General features: G+C 42.6%; 2 protein-coding genes across 4 annotated transcripts in view; one reads left to right on the top strand and one right to left on the bottom strand.

Moving 5' to 3' along the window:
- Window positions 1-14,950, top strand: part of Lin9 (lin-9 DREAM MuvB core complex component) — a 48,000-nt gene extending 33,050 nt beyond the window's left edge. For both annotated transcript variants that reach the window (XM_085687620.2, XM_085687622.2), the window contains 4 exons: window positions 4,460-4,585; window positions 12,156-12,335; window positions 12,462-12,559; window positions 13,523-14,950. In XM_085687620.2, the coding sequence (XP_085543746.1) occupies window positions 4,460-4,585; window positions 12,156-12,335; window positions 12,462-12,559; window positions 13,523-13,628 (510 nt within the window). In that variant the 3' untranslated portion in view covers window positions 13,629-14,950. The remainder of the gene's footprint in view (window positions 1-4,459; window positions 4,586-12,155; window positions 12,336-12,461; window positions 12,560-13,522) is intronic.
- Window positions 14,951-18,045: 3,095 nt separating this feature from the next.
- On the bottom strand, window positions 18,046-22,571 carry Mixl1 (Mix paired-like homeobox). Of its 2 annotated transcripts, none has more exons than XM_048436384.3 (2): window positions 22,070-22,571; window positions 18,046-19,866 (listed from the first exon to the last, which is right to left on the bottom strand). In XM_048436384.3, exons 1-2 carry the CDS (start codon window positions 22,464-22,466, stop codon window positions 19,538-19,540), a joined length of 726 nt encoding a protein of 241 aa, XP_048292341.3. In that variant the 5' UTR covers window positions 22,467-22,571; the 3' UTR covers window positions 18,046-19,537. The 2 variants fall into 2 exon arrangements, with proteins under 2 accessions (XP_048292341.3, XP_087762099.1); XM_087905973.1 differs by having other exon boundaries at window positions 18,046-19,846; window positions 22,074-22,571.
- Window positions 22,572-22,824: the final 253 nt, after the last annotated feature.

Here is a 22,824-nt window from a genome sequence, read left to right as displayed (position 1 = left end):
CCAAGTGAGCCCCGTCTGTCCAACCCCCCAAAAATTTGATGAAGTTTTTCAGAGTATAGCTTTGAAGTAGATTTTTTTGGACCAAGTTATATAGTACTGATAAGTTAGTGAAAGTTTGAGCTAATTGACTTCAATATATCTTTTCTATTTAAATTATTCTAATATGTCTTAAGCATATTAAAATAATACATAGGGGGCTAAAGAAATTGCTCAGAAGTTTAGAGCACTGGCTGCTTTTCCAGAGGATCTGGATTTGATTCCTAGCACTTACATGGTGCTTCAAAACCATCTATAGCCCTAGATCCAGGGGATCTGACTGTCTCTTCTGACCTTCCTGAGCATTAGGGATACATGGTACACAGACGTACATGCCACAGTAGTAGAGCAAAAGTATGAAATTTAAGAGACTGTAAATGATTATTATATTTATAACTTTAGAGCAGGACTCTTTAGACTAAGTAAATATAGAAAACAGTAACCATCAAAGAAAAGATTGATAGATTAACCTACATTGAAATTAGTGTCTTTGTTGAACAGAAGATATAAGAACAGAAATTGAAAGGCAAACCAGTGTCAAAGGAAACATTTACAGCTATACACCAGTAAAAAAAGATGTCGGTAATGGTGGTAGTGGTGGCGCACACCTTTAATCCCAACACTCGGGAGGCAAAGGCAGGAGGATCTCATGAGTTCGAGGTCAGCCTGGTCTACAAAACGAGTTCCTGGACGTCTATGGCTACACAGAGAGACCCTGTCTCAAGAACTTAAAGAAAGAGAGAGAGGGAGGGAGGGAGGGAGGGAGGGAGGGAGGGAGGGAGGGAGGGAGGGAGGGAGGGAGATGTTCAGTCCAGTAGACAACAGGAAGGAGGGTTGAACAGACAGGAATTTTTACACAGAAAAATATTAAAATGTACTTCCAAAATGTCTTTAAAAATACTCAGCTTTGCAGTTAGGTGTGGTAGCACACTCCTATAATAATAGCACAGAGATAGAGGCCAGAGGATTGTGGTTTATAAGTGAGACTTTTCCCAAAAACCTGATGCTCAGTAATGTTATTGTTCAGAGTAATGGGAGTACACAGATACCATCTATCATGCTCTTAAAGATTTCATTTATTTTGTTTTAAAATTTTGGTTTTACTTTATGTGTATGGGTGTTTTGTTAGCATGTATGTCATTAAAGACCAAAGATGGGTGAAAATTCAACAAGTTAAAACTTATTCCACAACTCAGGATGATTTTATCCATTAAAACTCTCTGTATTTGTTAAGTGTTCACAGCAGCAGTGTAATGGCTTATATTAGAAGTGGCCCAGATAACCAGCAAGGAGAGCACAGCATGGCTGTAGATCACTGGTTTCTAAGGAGTATTATATAGCAACAGATGAACTGATATGCATATTTGCAGTGGGGGATAAATCTCACCAATGGTGGCTCAGCCCTAACTAGTGCTTGGGAGGGGGAGGGAGAAGATCATTGCAGATCACAGGACAGCCTATTTCATATAATGCTCCTCACTACCTAGGGCTACATATCAAGATGCTGTCTCAAAAAATGAAAAAAGCAAATAATATATTCTGTTTTGTCATACTTTATCAAGTAAATTTGATACAAAACTGTGAATTTATGGTAATGTGGTAATGGCTCCTTTGGAGAGAGAAGATAAAATAACAACATAGTAGGGCTATAGGAGGTCAGTGTTCTCTTAATTGACCTAGGTGGGTTTCCCTATTATTAGGTCCCTAATTTTTGTTTGTTTGTTGTTGTTGTTTTGGTTTTTGAGACAGTGTTTCTTTGTGTAGCGTTGGCTGTCCTGAACTCACAGAGATCCAACTGCCTCTGCCTCCCAAGTGCTGGAATTAAGGTGTGCGCCACCACCACCTGGCTAGTTTCCCTAGTTTTATTGAGATAAAATTGATGCTCAATCAGGTGTACTTGCTTGAAATTTACATTTGATTATGTGAACCATTACCATATGCTCTGCTAAAGAGGAAATTGTTTACTGCTACTCTAAAATGTCCTTTGGTAATATCGCCCTTATTTCTAGGCAGCCATTGATATACTACTGCCTGTCATCGTGGGTGAAGACTAGCTTATATTTTCTAGAATTTTGTATAAATAGAATCATACCATATGCCTGAGTTCTTTTCATGCCTGGTTTTAGCATAACAAATCTGAGATACACTTAGTGACAGGATTCGAAATACACAGTTGCTTTTTCCTTTCAACGCTAGTAATCAAATCCAGGGCCGTACACTTGTACCACTGAGCTGTACCTTCCTTTATGAGTATCCCACAATTTATCCACTCGTCTACAGATGAGCATTTGGAGCTTTTCCAATTTTCAGTTTCTCTAAAATTGCTGTGAACATCTGTGTACAAGCCTTTGCATAATAGGTGTTTTTATTTCACTTGTCATGTTTATGAGAAGTGAGCATGTTTTTCACAGGTATGATTACTATGCAATAATTCATTGAATTGTATGTTTGTGCAATTTTGTATTAAAACTTCAATTAAAGCAAAATCATTAAAAAACAAGATAATAATGTCGGCCACATGTCGGCACATGCCTTTAATTCCAGCCCTCAGGAGGCAGAGGCAGGCAAATTTCTTGAGTTCAAAACCAACCTAGTGTATGTAGCATATTCTAGGCCATCCAAAGTTACAGTTTCCCCCCCTATACTGGGGACTAAACCCAGGCCCTTACATATGCTAGCCAGCACTCTGTTGTTGAGCTGTACCCCAGTTCTATGACATTAAACTTTCCAGCATGAAGTTACAGCTGTGTGACTTCATTCTAGCATTTAGGAAGTTCATACAGAGTCTGTCAGAACTCATTCCCACTCTCTCTAAAGCATAACCTATCAGTTGACATGTTACATTACAGTGGTGCCCCTTATTTCTCTAGTTCCCTTTTCTAGCTTCTGTGGGGACTTCCACACATAGTGACGTGTTTGACACCACGTCAAAACACCCGTACACAAAAAAATAAAAATCTTAAAAGTTTACAGTGTGTGAAGACTGACCATATAACTCTCCATCTTCATGTGTAGAGTATTGGTTAGTGTGCAAGGAAGTGTTCATACATTCTTCAGTGAGAAGATAAGCTACTGGTCTTCCTAAATGCAGCTGGTCATTGATAGCCACAATCCTACTTCTGGATTATCTGTGTTAGTGCTTCTCTGTGACTGATAAAGCATCATGACCAAGGTAACTTACAGAAGAAGGTGTTTATTTGGGCTCATGGTTCTGGAGGATTAAGAGTCCATCTTGGTGACTGGAGCGTGAAGCTGAACGATCACATCCTCAACCATAAACTCGAAGTAGAGAAAGCTAACTGGAAGTGACATGGAGTTTGAGACTCTCAAAACCCACCCCCACTGTCATATTTCTTCCATCAAAGCTTTACCTCCTAAACTTCCTAATCAGTGCCACCAGCTAAGGACCAAACATTCAAATATCTGAGCCTGTGGGAGCTTTCTCATTCAAACTACTACATTCCAGTCTCCACGCCCCAGTTAGTTTGTGGCCGTTATCATACTACAAAATGACTTTAGACCAACTTCAAAAGTCCCCCATAGTCTTTCTTCAACGCTATTTCAAAGTCCAACGTTTCTTCTGAAACTCCATACAATCTCTTAATTGTAACCCCTTGTTAAATCAAAAGGCAAACTACACATTTCCAACTTAGTATTCCTAAAGGGAAGAACTGGGATATAGTGTGGAAATACTGGATCAAAGCAAGACTGGAGCCTAGAGGGCACCACCAAATCCTACTCCATCTCTGATGTCAATGAGGTGTTTGCTTCATGTAAGTTCTCTGTATATAAAATCTCCATTAAATAAAGTAAATGGGGGCTGGAGAGATGACTCAGATTAAGAGCACTGGCTGCTCTTCCAGAGGTACTGACTTCAATTCCCAGCAACCACATTGTGGCTCACAGCTATCTACAATGAGATCTGGTGCCCTCTTTTAGCTTACAGGCATGCATGTAGGCAGAACACATTTATGTACATAATAAATAAATAAAAGTAAGTGGGCGAAAGAGATCATTGAGTCATTAAGAGTGCATACTAATTTTTTTTTGAGTGCATACTATTCTTCCAGAAGACCTGAGTGCAATTCCTAGCATCCACATTGAGCAGCTCACAACCACCTGCAGCTCCAGCTCCAGAAAGATCCAATACTCTATGGGTGCTTGGCATTTACATGTGCATATACACACTTGCATAATTTAAAGCAACCAAATAAATATAAAAAAGAGAAAAGAGTAAATGGCAGACATCGTGCATTTCTAAGAACAAGGACAATCTCCTAATAACACACTGTTACCCCGTAAGAATGGTGTCACTGACTATAGGCTGATGTAATAGCCTACTGATTGTTTTAGATCTCTTTTAGATTATTGAAATTGCATTAACATGACAAAATCTTATTCAGATCTGTTTTTTTCTTCTTAGAAATCGTATTCCATGTCCATTGGTATTGAATTTCAGCGGAGATATGCAACCATTGTTCTAGAGCTTGAGCAGCTGAACAAGGACCTGAACAAAGTTCTGCATAAAGTTCAGCAGTATTGCTATGAGGTCAGTGCTTTGTATGGCTTCTTTGTTTGCTTGGTTGTTTTGGTTTGGATTTTGGTTTTGGTTTGGTTTGGTTCTTTTTAAAACAGGGTCTCAGTTTATAGCTATGGCTGACCTGGAACTTACTGTGTAGACCAAGCTGGTCTCAAATTCACAGAGATCCACATGTGTCTGCCTCCCAAGTGCTGGGATTAAATGTGTGTACCATCATACACAGCCTGATTTTTATTTCCCTCCACATTTTATTATTTGAAGTTTAATGTTTTTACCTTCACCTTTTACAGGCTCTAAATTAAGCCAGGATCTTTAACCAATCTTTTAGCAGAACTATATTTTACAGATATATTTATTCATCTCAGCGTTCAGAGTATTTTATATACAGTAAACTATCAATTTTTAATTACTAAATTACAAATGATATTACTCTTCCAAAAAAAATAGACTTAGAATTCAGAATCCAGAAAAATAATTATCTTTTGTGTTTTGATAGTGCTGTGTGTGTGTGTGTTCATTTGTTGGAGGCAGTGACTAATGGGTGCCAGAGTCAGACAGTTTCGGGTGTCATTCCTCAGGCGCTATCTACCTTGTTTTATCAAACAGGCTCTTCCTGGGACCCAGGACTCACTAATTAGTCATCTCTCTCTGCCTCCCAACACCAGGATTACAAGCACATACTGTCAAGCCTGCTTTTTACATAGGTTCTGAGGATCAAACTCGGGCGTTCATGTTTGTACTGCTAGCACTTCATTGATTATGCCATCTCCCCAGTCCTTGGTTTTTGTTTTTTGTTTTGTTTTGTTTTGTTGTTTTGTTTGTTTTTTTTTTGAGGAGGGGTTGTTTTTGTGTATGTGTGTAGTTTTGGTTTTTTGTTTTTGTTTTTTTGAGACAGTATCTTGCTACATAGTCTAGATTAGCCTTGAGCACATAATTCTTCTTCCTCAGCCTCCTCTAGCCCAAGTGCTGGAGTTACAGACAGACATGCATCACTGTGTCTGCCAGAACAATTAACTCTTAATTCCACTATCCCAGAAACCCTATTTTTGTTTACTATGATTTTTTTTTAACTGTATGGGTGTTTTGCCTATGCATATGCTTCTGCACCATGTGTGTGCCTGGGGCCATTGGATGCCAGAGAAGGTATCAAATCCTCTGGAACTGGAATTATAGATTGTTATTAGCCACCATGGGGTGACAGGAACTGAAATTGGGTCTTCTGCAAGTGCAACAAATGCACTTGACCACTGAGCTATCTCTCCAGTCTCCTCCCTTAGATTTATTATTTTATTTATGTGTGTGTGTGTTTTGCCTGTATATGTGCACCATGTGCATGCCCAGTGAGTGCCTCCATAAGTCAGAGAGGGCTTTGGCTTCCCTGGAACTGGAGTTGCAGGTGGTTGTGAGTCACAGTATGCGTGCTGGGAACCAAACCTGAAATCTCTGCAAAAACAATGCTCTAAACCACCAAGCCATCTCCCCAGATGACCCCCCCCCATTTGGTTTTTCAAGACCGGATTTCTCTGTGTAGCTCTGGCTATCCTTGAACTTGTTCTGCCTCCCGACTGCTGGGATTAAAGGCATGCACCACCACCACACGGCTTCTTTTTTTAGACCTTCTCTTTTTCAGACAGCGTGTGTTCTCTCAGCAATCATACTTTGTTTCCTCCTTTCAGCTGTATCTTAGAACTGTGAATTTCACAGGAGTTTGGGAAATTTTTCATTCACGTGTAATTATAAATAGTAGCATAGTTCAACCGTCACCTAAAATTTGAAGCTCTTACTACAAAGTGTTATTGTGATAAATTTGGAATGCTTCTACCTTTGCATTCTTTGAGACTGTGTGTCTAGTAAAGCCCCCTATAATTGTAATAGGAGATTCTAATCACCATATTGGTAAGTCCCAAACATCTGTCATAGATGATGTCAAGTTATTTGAACTGAACTAAGAGAGTGAATCGTAGTCACCTGTGCTTGTTCTTTTAGCCATCCATTCTTATTCATACTCCCTACCTAGTGCCCCCCTTCATGTTTCCAGTAATGATATAACCAGGGCTTTGCATATTCTAGGTAAGTTCTTTGCCACTGAGCTATATTCCTAGTGCCTTAGCTTTAATAATACAGTATTACTTTATAACCCAGGCTTGGACTCACAGTCTTTGCACCTCCACTTCCTCAGTCCTAGGATTGCAGTGCATACCACTGTGCTTATCTGCATCATTATTTATTTCTAATTTTTTGGTAGTTGTCTGCTACCTGTCCATCAGTGACTTGTTCTAGTAAATAGACTTCCTGCCCTGACCAGCAACTTTCCGGAGGTATAGCCCACAGGGTTCAAGAGACTTCCATAACAGAATGGCACATAAAGACAGGGCATATGCATCGGTCTTTGTGTCATCCCCAGGGCCCCACTGAAGTGAAGTGAATTGATTTCCACAAAGCTCTTGAAGTAGAGCATCGATTTAAAGAAATAATAAACCGGAGCTCTTTGACTTGGCAGTTTTACTCCTTAATACACACAGACAGTTGAACACATATTTACCGAAAGGAATATACTAGAATGTTCGTTCATTCCTTGTTACCACCCAGAATCAGAAACTGGGTGCCAAAATAAATAGATAAAATTTAAAAATCAGAAACTTGAAGCTGCAGTGATGGCTCCAGTAGTTAAAAGCACTGTTTGCTGTTCTAGAGGACCCAAGTTTGTTTCCCAGAACCCACACAGAGGTTCACAATCATCAAAACAGCAGTTCCAAGGGATCAGACACCCTCATCTGTATCAGGCACACATGTGTTGTACATACACACCTGTAGCCAAAACATGCACATAAATTACAATAATAAAATACTTTTTGTTTGTTTTGTTTTTTTTTTTTTTGAACACAGAGTTTCTCTGTAGCTTTGGAGCATGTCCAGGAACTCACTCTGTAGACCAGGCTAGCCTCAAATTCACATTTGAGATTCTGCCTCTCAAATGCTGAGATTAAAAGTGTGCGCCACCACTGCCTGGCCATAAAATAATTTTTAAAAAAATCAGGAAAAGAAAAAACTGGGTGGTGGTGGTGCACACATTGAGTCCCAGCACTTGAGAGGCACAGGTAGGCAACTCTACGAGTTCAAGGCCAGCCTGGTCTACAGATCAAGTCCCAGGCCAGCCAGGGCTACATAGAGAAACCCTGTCTTGAAAAACCAAAACCAAACCCAAGCCAAAATAAAAAACACTGCCCACCCCGCCCCCCAAATTCAGAAACTGCAAGTGCCTATAAATACTAAAATGGATCAGTAAATGTGTTATCATTACACAGTGGAGTGCTACTTACAATAAAAATTAAAGAATTCAATTACTGTGTAACTCTTTGAACAGTGTCAGACACAAAAGAATAAAAAATTGTATGATTCTATTTTGCAGTGAGCAAACACCAGCAAAAGCTGGGCTATGAGGCTGGAAGTCAGGCTGGGGATGCCCTCTGCCAGGCAACACTGGAAGTTGCTGATCACTAATCACTCATTTCTCAGGCATATTTAACTTGGAAAAACTCAGTAACTTTCATGTTTTATGATTTGATACTTTTGTGTATTTATATATACTTCAGCTACAAATGTTTAAGGTGTTAAGAGAGTAAGATTATTCACTGCAGCATTATTAATAACTGCACACATTTGAAAAACACTTAAATTTCCAACTCTTAGGAAGTTGACCAAATAATTTATGGGATCCTTCACATAGTACTATGCTTCCGTAAGAAGGACCAAAGAAGAGCTGGAATGTTGACTCAGTGGTTATAAGAGCACTTACTGCAGCTGGACATGGTGGCGCACACCTTTAATCCCAGCACTTTCTGAGGCAGAATCTCTCTGAGTTTGAGGCCAGCCTGATCTATAGTACCAGTTCTAGGACAGCCAGAACTACACAGAGAAACCCTGTGTAGTTTCTGTGTAGTTTCAGCAAAACGGTCTGAGGAGATGGCTCAGAGGTTAAGAGCACTGGTTGCTCTTCCAGAGGTCCTGAGTTCAATTCCCGGCAACCACATGGTGGCTCACGACCATCTGTAATGAGATCTGGCGCCCTCTTTTGGCCTGCAAGGATACATGCAGGCAGAACACTGCATAATAAATACTTTTTTAAATAAATAAATAAAACAAATAATGAACATTTGCTCATACAAAAGACCTAATTTCAATCCCCAGCACCACATGATGGTTCACAAACATCTGTAATGGATCCAGTGTTCTCTCTGACCTTCACAGGCACCAGGCATGCACATGGTACACAGACATACATGTAGGCAAAAACATTCATACACATAAAATAAAAACTAAAAAGAAAGGAAGAAAAAGAAACCATCTTCCTGATATAAAGTAATTTGCAGGATATTTTTAGTTTTATTGTCATCAGAATTGTGTGCATGCATGTATGTGGACATGTAGGCCCACATATGAAGTTAGAGGACAACTTTCCAGTATACTCCTTTTACCATGGGTTCTGGCATTGAACTCAGGTCATCAGCTTAAGGGGCAAGCCATCTCATTGGTTCTCTAGGATTTATTAAGTTTAAAGAAAAAAAGTAAAGCACACAAGCTAGTGTGGCGACACAGCCCTGCAACCCAAGCTATTCTAGAATCCGAGGCAAGAAGATAAAGGATAGGCCCAGGAGCTCGAAGCTCACCTGGGTAACACAGTGAACATGATGAGGACACGTCTCAATAAAGAAGCAGAGTACAAATATCTCTCTCTCTCTCTCTCTCTCTCTCTCTCTCTCTCTCTCTCTCTGTCTCTGTGTGTGTGTGAGAGAGAGAGAAAGAGGGGGGGAACTTTGTGGAGCAGGGGTAAGCACTTGACTTTTGAAATAGGAAATGTGTGAAAATAAAATTCATGTTTACTGCTTACTATTTCTATAGAAAGAATAAAGCCACAGACTAGTTTGAGTATAGGATAGTATTAGAGAGTAGCATGTACCTGAATGTTTCCCCAGCAAATATAAGTAAACTGTGATTGTGGTGTAGCTCGATAGCAGAATGCTCGCATAGCTTGCTCAAGGCCCTGAGTTGATCCATAGCACCACAAAACCAGGCAGAGCAAAACAAGGGGTGAGGACGTTTTTTGGTAAAGTACCTTACTGTACAAGCATGCAGACTGTGTTGACACTCAGCACCATGGGGAGCCATGCTTGTCATTTCAGTGCTTGGGAAGCAGAAACAGGTGGGCTCCTGGGGCACTGTAGCCAGTCAGTCCAGATGAGTCAGCAAGCTTCAGGTTCAGGGATAGACTGGCTCAGGAGATAAGGTGGAAACAACTGAGGTGGATGCCTGGTGTTGGTCTCTGGCCTCTACACACATATCCACACATAGAAACACTTACACAAAGAGTAAACTCTACAAGTGACTGCAGTGAGAGAGAAACCAGCTATATTCAATAGTAACACAAACACAACCCTAAAGAGGACAGAGATCGATTGAGATGGCAGAGACTTAGTGTGTTTACCATATTCCTTTAATCTAAACCAGACTCTAAACTCACTAGTAAGGCTGTATTCTCATAGTATCATGAAGTAGCAATCCTGAAACTTATGTGTATTCTAGGGCTGAGCAAGTGAGTATATTGGGGTAATGGGAGCCAAATTTCTCACTGTGGGAGAACCAAGTTGTGAGAGGAGAAACTAGATCCTGAGGTGTTAGATTGGCAAAGGAAGCCCGTATGTATTCGTGGCTTGTTCATACTAGAGGCATAAGTGAATGTGTGTGTGTACTTAGCCTAGGAGCCGTGCTATCCTAGCAGCAAAGAACACAGCTCACAGCCAGATTTGTTGCCAACATTATCTCCAGTAAAGGAAAAGGGATGCTTGAAGACAGGCAGTCTTGGGACCTAAGACATAAAGAGCAGAAGATAAATAGGGACCATTTACTATGCCAGGAAAATGGACCCCAGACTATGTGGTCACTTCAAAAGGAGTCATCACAGAGTTCTGCTGGCCAGATCTGAGCCTCAGAATAAAGAACTTTAGAGTCCATGGAATCAACAGAATTGATGCATACTGATACTCATCCATTTTTAAGGGAAAGTTCTTCTAAAGGTGCCAACTTCGGTTGAGATGGCTCAGTTGGTAAAGTGCCTGCCACTCAAGCATAAGGATCTGAGTTCAAATCCTCAGTACCCACTCAAAAGTCAGGAATAGTGATATAAACCTGCAATCCTATTATTGGCAAGTTGGGAAAGTGGTGGACACAGAGCCAGGTGAAGTCCTGTTATTGACCAGCCAGCCTGGCCAAGTTGATGAGGTTCTGGGTTAATGAGAGACCTTGTCTCAAAAAATAAAGACAGAATGATCAAGGAAAAACACATGAACTGGATATTGGTGGTGCATACCTCTAATCCCAGCATTCGGGAGGCAGAGGCAGGCAGATCTCTGTGAGTTTGAGGCCAGCCTGGCCTACAGAGTAAGTTCCAGGACAGCTAGAGCTACATAGAGAAACTTTGTCTCAAAATCAATCAATCAATCAATCAATCAATCCTACAGAGAAACCCTGTCTCCCAAGAAAAAGAAAAAAAGAAAAGACACATGGAGCTGGAGAGGTGGCTCAGTGGTTAAAAGCACTTACTTACTTTCTTGCAAAGGACCTGAGTTCAGTTCTCAGTATCCAATTCAGCAGCTCACAACTACCTGTTACTCCAGTTTCAGGGCATTTGATGCCTGTGGCCTCTTTGGGCACATGTATGCACATGGTGCATATAACACACACACATAAGCACACTCATACAGTAATCATAACAACAATAAATTTAAAAATACGGAGCTGGAGAGATGGCTCAGCAGTTAAGAGTACTTGTTGCTCTTCCAGAGAATCTGGGTTCAATTCCTAGCACCTACATGGTAGCTCACAACTGTTTGTAACTCTAGAATCCAACACCCTCACATAGACAGACATGCAGGCAAAACACCAATGCACATAAAAATAAATAAATTATTAAAAATAAGCAAATATCAGGTGATGGTGATGTACACCTTTAATCCCAGCACTTGGGACACAGAAGCAGACAGATCTCTGTGAATTTAAGGTCAGCGTGGTCCACGGAGTGAGTTCCAGGACAGTCAGGGCTACACAGAGAAACCCTGTCTCAAAAAACCAAAATAAATAAACAAACATAACATTTGACAACAGCCATAGTAATGATTGACATAAACAAGGCTCATCATTGGATGCCCAAGCTGGAAAGAAAAGTGTGATGTCAAATAAGAGCTTTATGTAGCCTCAGAGTCTTTGTGAATATTAATTACAAAGGGGAAATCTGGCAGAGAGCTCACTACGTAGCAGCAGAGAAACACATCTCACATAGATAGAAGAACACATGGTCTCCCAGCCTTGATGCATCACATTGCTACTCCTGCCAGAAACGTGCAAATGCAGTCTAGTGACAGCTCACGCAGCAAACCTACATGGAGGGCATTACTCCCAGGTGGTAGAAGGAAACAGCTGATTCCCCAGTTGTCCTTGACCTCCGCATGTGTGCCATGGTACATCTGTGCCCACACACACATGGTCTTGTCAGAACGCATCTCATGTTTTACTCCTCCATGTTCAGCTTGCACCAGACCAGGGACTCCAGCCTGCTGATCAGCCAACAGACTTGAGACGCAGGTGTGAAGAAGAAGCCCAGGAAATCGTCCGGCAAGCCAACTCCTCCTCAGGACAGCCCTGTGTTGAAAATGAAAATCTGACAGACTTAATTGCCAGGCTTACAGCTATTTTACTACAAATTAAGGTAAATTTCAGAGAAAATAGGTTTATGGGTTTTTTTTAATACTAAGCAAACTATTAGTTTGTTATCTATTTGTGTCTATATTTAAAATAAAATTTAATTAAATTTTGAAACATTTTTTCCCTGTAGTGTCTAGCAGAGGGAGGAGACCTGAATTCCTTTGAATTCAAATCACTTACAGATTCATTAAATGACATCAAGAATACAATAGATGCTTCTAATATCAGGTAATTTGATTAGGTATACAATAATTGTTTTGTGTTTAAATTGTAATGATTTTTTTGGTAGATGTTTTAAGAATTTTGCTTATTTGTGTAGTTGTTTATCCTTTAAATATATTGAAAAGTTTTCACTTATGTTCATTCTGTTGACAAAACAGACATTTCACACAAGCTCTCTGTATGAAGGCATCAGGACATAATGTTTGGTTTTGGTTTGTTGTAGAGCTTAGCAGTGTCTCCTCGGCTTCTGTAGCCCTGACACTTCCTTGCTCCTAAGCAGACTTTCCCACAAGCACTGAAACAGATCTGTTCCTACCCAGGAGGCATTTTCTTAGCTGTTTTCTAAGAAACAGCTATTTGCTAACTAAAATTAAGCCTCCCTTAGGAAAAAAGAAAAAAAAGCTTTCCTTGAGTTCACGGGCTGTCGCAGCCGTAAAGCACTTGCCTCGCTAGCCTGGCCACCCGAGTTCAGTCCCCAGAACCCACATACAGGTGGATGGAGAGAGCCGATTTAACAGAATTGTCTTCTGACCTCTACGTGTGCCGGGGTATGCATGCTCACACACAGTAATGAATGAATATGCTTAGGGTGGCCAAGGTGGCTCAGTGGGTAAAGGCATTTGTCACCCAAGCCTGGAGACCTGAGCTCAGTCCCCCAACCCAATGAAAACAGATAGAAAGAACAGACTCCACCAGGTGGTGGTGGCGGCACACACCTTTAATCCCTGGAGTCAGAGGCGTAGGCAGGCAAATCTCTGAGTTCAAGGCCACGCTGGTCTACAAAGTGAGTTCCAGGACAGCCAGTTTATTACACAAGAAACCCTGTCTCAAAAAAGAAAAGAAAAAAAACCACTCCACAGATTTATCCTCTGCCTACCACATTTATGCCTGGAACACACATAATAATAATGAATTTTTTTTTGTTTTTCTTAATTTTGTGATAGTTAGCCTTGTTTCTTCTTTCTTTAGTTGTTTCCAGAATAATGTGGAAATCCATGTTGCACATATCCAGAGTGGCCTGAGCCAGATGGGAAACTTACATGCCTTTGCGGCCAACAACACCAACAGAGACTGAGCACAGGAGATCTGGTACCCAGCTGCACAAGACCTCGGTCTGAGGAGTCTTTTTCCTTAATCTAAGCTTCCAACACCAGATAACCTATGTGCTGGAAAACCAGGGAACTGTCATCCAGATACGGCTTTTTAATACACTGTACTGCTTCTTAAACCAGCATTGTGCCGACCAGCATTTATTTATTGTGCTTTTATTATCCAGATGCAGTAGTGTTGCTTATATTTCATGTTTATCAGCAAATATTTTTAACCTGAAACTATCTGAATATACGATTTCATGAAGGAGCGTGCTCACCATTTTTATACATGCATGAATTCTGCTCAGCACATGCAAACGACTCCTGTGACAGAGAACGCAGAGAAGCATGGTCTTTTCCGTGCAGGATGGAATCCGTCTGAAAATCACCGACTGGTCCAGTGGATTTAGTTGACCATTATGTCTCAGGCTTCAAAATATACATTGTGAGTGTGGGAAGTCGTCCTAGTCTCAAGGAAGCCACTGGAATATGGAGGGAAACACGGACTTGAGTATATGGTACATATACTGACAGTATGACATGGTTCTATAGATCAATTTATAATAATATTTTAATTTATCATAATTTATAAAAAACTTCTTTGTTTATCAGAAGAAAATGAAGGAGCGGGAAGAACTGTATTCTAGAATGCTGGATTTCGGCAAGCGGACTTGACATGCCTTTCCATGATTCAGGGCAAAAAGTGCTATTGTTAGATTTATTTTAAAAAAGACTGATTATACACTATTTTCATATTTTTTGTTTATTTGCACAACTTTAAACCAGATTACTGGTTAAAATCCAACAGTACACAATTTATAAAGTAAAAATATTTTATAAGGAAAGCATATGACCGGTTTGAATTACAGAGAGAGGTTTTGTTTTAGTTTTTTCTTGTTTGGTTCTGTTTTTTCTTTTTTTAAGAAAAAACCCTGCCTAAAATAATCTTGTAAAAAGTATGTATTTTAAAATTTTTGTTTTAATATAGAATATTATAAAGCCAAAATATAATTGTTTTCAGATTTGGAGTTTAAAATATAACTATAGAGGTGATTCTGATTCTTTGATGTCTCATAAAATGAGGCTTTTTGTATATTAATGTACAATAAAACTGAAATAAGATTATTTTCCATTTGAAATTTTTGTATAGTTTAAAAGCGCTTCCGTGTTCTTTGTTGGTATTGGGCCACTGCAGATCTTTAGTGCAGAGTTTATATTTAGCTAAACTGTTATGTTAATTAAGAAATGCATAAATCTTTTATTCTTAATATTTGTAATTCTAAATAAATCTATCTATGAAATTTAATATCTGCATTCTCATTTTATTACAATTATTAATTCTATTTAAAGTGTTTCGGAAGGCTGATGAAATAGAGAGCTCAGCAGGTGAGAAGTGCTTAGTGCCTGTCTGGCAGTCTGAGCTTGATCCCTGGGACCCACGTGGTGCCAGGAAAGAACTGATTTCTGTTAGCTGTCCTGTGATCCTGTGACTGGTGCAGACACACACACACACAAATAAGTAAAAGTAATATTGGTTTTTATATCCAAATGTGGGGGTGCACTCCATTAATCCCAGCACTTGGGACCCGGTGGAGGCAGGTGCATTTCTGTGAGTTCAAGGCTACCCTGTTCTACATAGAGAGAACTTGTCTCAAAAAGCAATTTTTTAAAAATGTTTTCAAGAAGTGCAGTCTCCACTAAGTTTTAGGAGATAATACTACAGATCAGTCACCAGGCCTTTTATGTTTTTGTTGATGTTGCTTATTTTAAGACAGATCCTCACTATGTTGCCCAAGCACGCTTTGCTGCTGGAACTCAAGACACACCCCACCATGCCCAGCTCTAATCATCTTGAAAAACAACACCATCCAGTGTTACTTCAGGGAGAGGTGGTTTGCTTTGGTTTTCGTCTGTTAGTAAGTCACTGTGGAAACACTAAGCAAGTAAATTATTTCTCTTATGCTATGAACCTAGCAGAAGACTGAATTTAGTATGTTCTGCCTAGAAGTAGGTAAATGGTTTTTAATGTTTGTTATACGTTGTTTAAAGCTCACTTGTCACACTTAAGTCAGACCTCATCTTATAGCACTGTGTGTCCTTCAGTGCTGGAGGGTTGCAGAGTCTGTGCCTGAGAATATAGCTGGATTTGTTTCTGTTAGCATTGTCTAATTAGAGGAGTGGTTTTGAGTCAGCTGCACCTTTTCTTGAATAATCCTGTCCCTGCTGAGCACGCGTTTGTGGCTTTACAGAAGCTCCCAGGGCCAGATGGAGTCAACAGTCAAATTCACTGAGAATGTAAAAGCAGATATACCTATTAAGTTTTCTTTATTGAGCTGGCCTGGTGAGGGTAGGCCCATAATCCCAGCTACTTGGGAGGCTGAGACAGAAGGATCACAAGTTCATGGTCAGTCTGGGCTACCGAGTGAATTCAAGACCAGTCTGGGCAACTTGGTGAGACCCTGTCTCAGAGTTAAAAAGGGGACCTCGGGATGGCTTGGAGACAGAGTGCTTGCCTGGCGTGTATGAGGAGGCCCAAGGCTCAGACACGGGGTGCATGTGAGGCCCACGGTACCAGCACCACACATGAAACAAATTTCTCCTTCTTCAGGTCTCCTGTAGCCAGGCTGGCCTCAGACTTGCTTATAACTGAAAATGGCCTTGAACTTTCTGATCCTCTTGCTTCCACTTCCCGTGTGCTGGGATTACAGACACGGCCTCCGCCCCAGCTTTGAATCTATCCCATCACTGCCACTCACTCCACCGCCACCGTCTGCAGCTGGGACGGCACAGCCATCTCTCCCTCCACTAAGCTCTCAGCACTACTCACCTCCACATTCAGCCAGGGTGGCTTCTTAAAATTCAGAGTTGGTCATGTTATCCCTGTCTAGGAATCCCTTTAAAGTCTACGACCCCTGGGACAAATTCAGAAGTCTGAGCAGACCTCCAGTCCAGCCTCCACTTCACTGCCTCTCCACTGGGGCCTTCGGCCGCAGGCCGGGCTTTGTTCCATTCTAACTGACCTCACGGCAGCAGCGCTTTTCCCTAGGGGGAGTTTTTGACCACAGCACAGCCAGAAGTGCCTCAGACAACCTACCTCTCCCAGCATGAGCAGTAACTCTGATTTTATATCTCACAGAGATTTTATATGTCATATATATATGTGTATATATATGTATATATATATATATACACACACATACATACACATAGCTATATCTGCTGTGAAATATATATATATGTTTGTCTCTGCTCCATAAAGGGGCACTATTTTGGGCTTTACTGTATTTTATTCTAAATCCTTATGACACTGAGCACTCGCCTGACCACAGGCACTAAATAGCGTGTGTGATGAATTAGCCAGTAAGTGTCTAAGCACCATTATTGTCACTGGAACAAATGTGTGTTTTTCTGTGACAACTTCGAAAGATAATAGCTTGCATATGGAAATTCTGATTAGGGGCCTTCTTTTAAATGGGTTCCATTTCTTAGTCCTAACTAAAAGGATCAACATGACAAAGGAGAAGACTGAGGTTGAAGTGGACTGAAGTCATCCTACCTTTGAATCGTGATCATTGCTGTATTTAAGTTCTGTGACCGTGAACCATTCTTATTTTCTCTCTTTTTTTGTGTGTATGGCTGTTTTGCCTGTGTGTTCATATATGCACCGTTTGTGTGCCTGGTGCCCAAGGAGGCCAGACAACATCAGATTTGAAATTGGAACGAAGGACAGTGAGCCACCATGAGGGTGCTGGGGACCAAGCCTGGGTCCTCTGCAACAGCAGCAAGTGTTCTGAGCTGCTGCACCATCTCTCCAGCCCGATTACATGACTCCTCTTTGACAGGGATTCTGACTGTACCATTAAGTGTTCTGAGAGCTTTTCCATCCTGTCATTGGATTTGCGTCATCTCGATTGGGCTAAACTGTCATCTAAATTGTCACAGTTTTAGGTGTGAGGCTCTGATGGTGAGCCCTCCAACTAGCATATCAGTATTTGAACAGATCTTAAGTTAACTTCATCATTTATACAAATACTGGGAATGCAAAGCTAGAAAGAAATCTGAAACCAGAATACTCATGAGGGTTACCTACTTTGAACAAGTAAAGCTAAGCGTGGTGGCCTGAACCCCTATAGCTCATATGTTGGTTCCCAGTTGGTGGGAAGGATGTGTTTTCTGACTTTGAGGCCATCCCCAAGGATGTGAGCTCTTCCTGACATCATGCCTTCCTGTCCCCAATCACGGACACTAACCTGAAACTGAAAGGCCAATTGAACACTTTGCTCTCTGGGTTGCCCTGCTCATGGTGTTTTATCACATCTATAGAAAAGTAACAATACAAAAAGCTTTTTAAAAGTTTTTTTCTTACATTTATTTACTGATTTTGCATATGTGCGTGGTTGCACACCACAGCACCCATGTGTAAGTCAGAAGCCAACCTGAGAAGTCACTTCTCTCCTTCCGCCATGGATGCTGGGAATCTAACTCGGGTCCTTAGGCTTGGTGGCAAACATGTTTACCCCCGCTGAGCCACCTCAGCAGCCCAACAAATAAGCTTTTAACTTAAATTCTCAATGCACCGCACTTGCAGAAACTTCCCTTGGAAATGTTCTCACAGCCGTTCAGTATGTCCTCAGCAGCTGCCCAAAACGGGGTTCATTTCTGCGTGAGGACACTAGTGAGAAACAGTTAGTAATCCACTACTGTTGCACAGGAAACGTAGTAACAAGTGCTAAGAAAAATGGTGGTCAAAGTAACCGGTACAAACATTAATACTGGCTAGAGAAAGGTTAGGTTTCCGAAAGGTAGGAGTCTGCGCTGTTTTGAAAAAGAAATTTTTTTCACTGAGTCCCAACCAGAAAGGATTGAGTGAGACAGAGAAGCATACTGTGGATGAATGATCTTAAGGTTTGCGTAAGCTAAGGATGATGCGTTTATTGGGAGCATGCTTGAAAGGATTCTATAATTTGATAACTGGAGGCTACCACCGATTTCTAAATAGAGCCATTTCTTTTCTGAGTAAGTGGGGAATGAGCGACATGGGGCTCCTTAAAGTACTTGAATGTAGTGTCCTTCCTGGTGAGTGTAAAGATGGCAGCCAAGTGAGGGGCAGGGGACACTGGTTAGGATGCATAGTTTCAGGTAGAAAGAATAAGTTGAAAAAATCTATGGTAACGGCTATAATTAGCAACAACATGTCATATACTTGAAAATGGCTAAAATCATGGATTCTAAGTGTCACCACAGAGAAAGGACATACATGTAAGTGAGGTCATACATGTGTCAAACAGCTGGATTTGGATATATCTGCTGGATATCATACAATTTTAAACAAAAACAGCAGCATCCAGTCATGGTGGCACACACTAGTAATCCCAGTGCTCAGAAGAGGAAGGAAGGAGGACAGGAGCTCAGGGTCCTCCTTAGCCACACAGCAAGGTCAAGAACAAAACAAAAAGGATTCAGTAAAAAAGGTGATAAATGTGGGTGATTAGGTTAAAGTTAGGATGTGGTAGAAAGAGTGACTAGATTGAAGGTCCTGGAGAGGCCATGAGCAGACAGCAGCTGCCAAGGAAAGGGGGAAATTGAGTCAAGCTGAAGGTTCTGACAAAGAAAACAAGTTCTGAATCATCAGTCTGAACAATTAGAATAGACCAGGGGGTTATGGACCAAATTGAATGCGCAGACTTGGAGATTTACAGGTACCCCTGAGTGGAAGGATGGGTGGCTACCGAGAAAAAGCCACAGGTAAAGGCTCACGGTGAAGAGGAGAAACCTTCAAGAGAAATAATCCAGAAGCATCATCAACAAGGCCATGGCCAGTCAGGGTTACAGTAGCGTTCTGGTCCGTATCTCCCAGACCCCTCTGAGTACATCCTGAACTCTTCCAGAATCCTCAAAAATTACCTAAGGCTGAAAAGATATGTTCTTCCCACGAGTCCAACTTCGAGCCGATGTCTTCGGAGAGAGGTGAATAGGTGTCAAAACTGTGACCTTGAGAACCAGATGCACAGAGGCCTCCTCCAGCCCTGCTGGCATCGGGAAGGCAGTTCATAGCTGCCTCCAGGGGCAGCTGGGGTTTCAGACATCTCGCTTCAGTCCCAGGAGCGGAGTGATGGAGGAACACTTCCCGCCTTGATGATAAGGACTGCAATGACTTCCCACTCTGGCGCCTGGACTTGGCCCGTCTGTTCTGGAACCACACCTGGGAGACAGGAGGACAACCTGACTCTGCTGCTCTGAGTTGGAGTTTTTGTTGTTGGTTTGGGGGGAGTTTTATTGAGCTAGCATCCCAGGTGGTAGTAGCCAAGGATGACCTTGACCTTGACCTCCTGATTCTCCTTCCTCCACTTGCCCAGAGCTGTGGTTAGAGGCACGCACCACCACACCTGGTTTCTATGGTGCTGGGATAGTACCATGCATGCTAGGCAAGCACTCTACAAAGTGTATCCCCAGACTGGCTTGACCTTCTGGCGCTAACACTTGGCTCACAACTAACAATGTAAATTCCAGCTATTATTAGCCACACTCTCTGCTAAGAGCCTGTGGTTTACAGAAAGCATTTGAGCCAGTGTTTGATGGTCAGAGCACCAGATCTTCTCGGCCACTCTCAGATGCAAAGCTGGAATGGTGCTGGTTCTATCTGCACTTACAGGCTCCAAAGCTACGCAGAGAAACCCTATCTCAAAAAACCAAACACCAAAAGAAAATAAAACCAGGATCTTTGGAGCCCAGGCTAGCCTCAAACTGGATATACAGGCAAGGAAGACATTGAATTTCTTGATCCTTTTGCCTTTAGCTCGTAAATGCTGCGATTTCAGGCATGTCCCACCCATAGCTTCTGTCTACACTTTATTTGGGACATTTCTGATGAGAAAAGAGGTCACAAAATACAGGCCCCCAAAGTCCCTAGGCAATAAGGTTTTGGTGACAGACATTTAAATTATTTAGAGTCCATATTTGAATGTCTGGACTTCCCTATCAAAGCAAATAGGTATCTTTCCTTAATAAATCTCAATTCTGTGTGTAAATTTCTTAGCCAGTTCTCTATGAATACTGAAGGTGTCCCACTTAGGAAGCCTCTGGTGACAGCTATTGAGAGTGACAGTTGACGTTGGGGGGGGTGGCGGTGCACACCTTTAATTCCAGGACTCCTGGGAGGCAGAGGCGGGTAGGGCTGGCTACACAGAGAAATGCTGTGTGTGTGCGTGTGTGTGTGTGTGTGTGTGTGTGTGTGTGTGTGAGAGAGAGAGAGAGAGAGAGAGAGAGAGAGAGAGAGAGAGTTGAATAATTACCCAAAGTACAGGGGGGGAAAGGGGTCCACATGCTCCTGGGATTAAATGAGGTCTCCTATGTAAAACTGCATTTGGGCATAGACTAACAGAAAAGCAGGCAAGCTTCTAATCCCGGTGTGGGGAGACACACCTGGAATCCAAGCAGCCAGGAAACTGAGACAGGAGGACTATGAATGCAAATCCAGCCTGACTACGCAGCATGAACCTGTCTCAATCATACACACACACACACACACACACACACACACACACACACACACACAAACCCAGAGACAGGTATTTATTTGGGTTGAACCTGAAGGTCAGAAAAGCAAAACAGTCACTCACTGGCTCTTACCTCTACCTCAGTCCGAAAATGGCGATCCTGCCTTCAGGAATCCTCAGAATGAGACTGAGAGCTGTCTCCTCCCATTTTATATTCCTCTCTAGAGCTGGGAATAAAGGCATGCACCACTACCGCCCGGTTTCTTTGACCAACTAGTGTGGCTACTGGAATTAAGGGTGTTTGTCACCACTCCCTGGTCTATAAGGCTGACTAGGGTGGCTGTTTTACTCTCTGATCTTGATCTTCAGGCAAGCTTTATTAAAATATAAATGAAATATCACTACACACACACACACACACACACACAGAGAGAGAGAGAGAGAGAGAGAGAGAGAGAGAGAGAGAGAGAGAGAGAGAGAGAGAGAGGCAGCTTCTTCCAGCAACCTCAGAATTCTGAATCTAAATGACTCCGGACAATAAACTCACTTTGCACTCGATTTTTCAAAGTTACAAGAAGTCCCTTGCTTGTCTTAAAGTACCTGGTGACCCAACCCTGCTCTACTACTTAAAATCAAAGCCAGAGGAAGGTTCACGACCACGCCCCCTCCTTTGTCTTCTTACTGGACACTGGAAAAAGTGCTCAACTACTTCCCATCGCCTTCCTGCGGGTACCTTTCGAGGGGGTCAGTAATCGTCCTAGCAGCCCAAATTACACAGCAACAGGGCCGTTACTGGCATCCCCATTTAGTAGTCTAGTATAAGATTCAAAGAGAGTAACTTGTCCACCCCCCCCCACCCCGAAAAAAATGACTTAACAAGCCTTTGATTCCCCAGAACCTCCACTCTAGCACGCACCTGCAAACGCGACTCACCTGGATCCTGGATTCCGGGAGCAGCGTGAGCTTGGCCAGGCGCTCCCGCAAGTGGATGTCGGGGTACATGGTCTGGCGGAAGACGAGTTCCAGCAGCTGCAGTTGCTCAGAGCTGAACGACGTGCGCTTGCGGCGCTGGGGCGCAGACGGGGCAGCCGCGCCTTTGGGGGGCCGGGGCGGATCCAGGCCGGTGGGGGTCTGCGCTGTGGATCCCGGGCTTCCGCTTGGAAAGCACGGCGTGGCCGCTGGGGCGCGGGGGTCCTGGGGCGCAGAGGGCAGCCCGGCGACGGGGCGCGTGGACTGAAACAGCGGTCCTCCGGGGTGCGCGGCCGGGAAGGCGGGGAAAACAGCACCCTCGGCAAACTGGAGTTGTTGGGACCCTGCTGCGGCCATGGCTCCCGGACACCTCCCGTGACCCCCGTGCTCCTTCAGTTATAGCCACCCGGGGCCGGGGAGGGGGCGGCGGCATCATCAAAGGCGTGGGCGCGGGGAGGCCACGTCTCCTTGAGGTGCGAGCCCGCCCCAGCCCCGCCAGACGCCGCAGGAATAATCGCTTCCGCTGACCTGGGGACGGAGGGAGGGAGGCGCGAACTTGAGTCCGGCCACTCCGTCCCTTCCCCGCCCATCCGCCCGTCAGCCCGACCACCAATCCACATACCTAGAACCGATATGCTTCGGAGGGGACGCCCCAAGAGAGGACCAGATTTGAACAGAACACCTTCTTCTGGGACAGAAAGCCCCCCTTCAAGAG

This window comes from Myodes glareolus, chromosome 5, assembly GCF_982192425.1.
Source record: "Myodes glareolus chromosome 5, mMyoGla1.1, whole genome shotgun sequence".
Lineage (NCBI taxonomy): Eukaryota > Metazoa > Chordata > Mammalia > Rodentia > Cricetidae > Myodes > Myodes glareolus.
This window is presented reverse-complemented; position numbering and strand designations above follow the sequence as displayed.

What these genes read in the sequence shown, in the direction of transcription:
- Mixl1 (XM_048436384.3), bottom strand. Translation starts at nt 22,466, where the DNA reads ATGGCCGCAGCAGGGTCCCAACAACTCCAGTTTGCCGAGGGTGCTGTT. An exon ending in GGAATCCAGGATCCAGGTGA is followed by an intron (nt 19,867 to 22,069) that starts GTCGCGTTTGCA and finishes CAGCAGAGTCAG; the next exon opens with GTTGTCCTCCTGTCTCCCAG.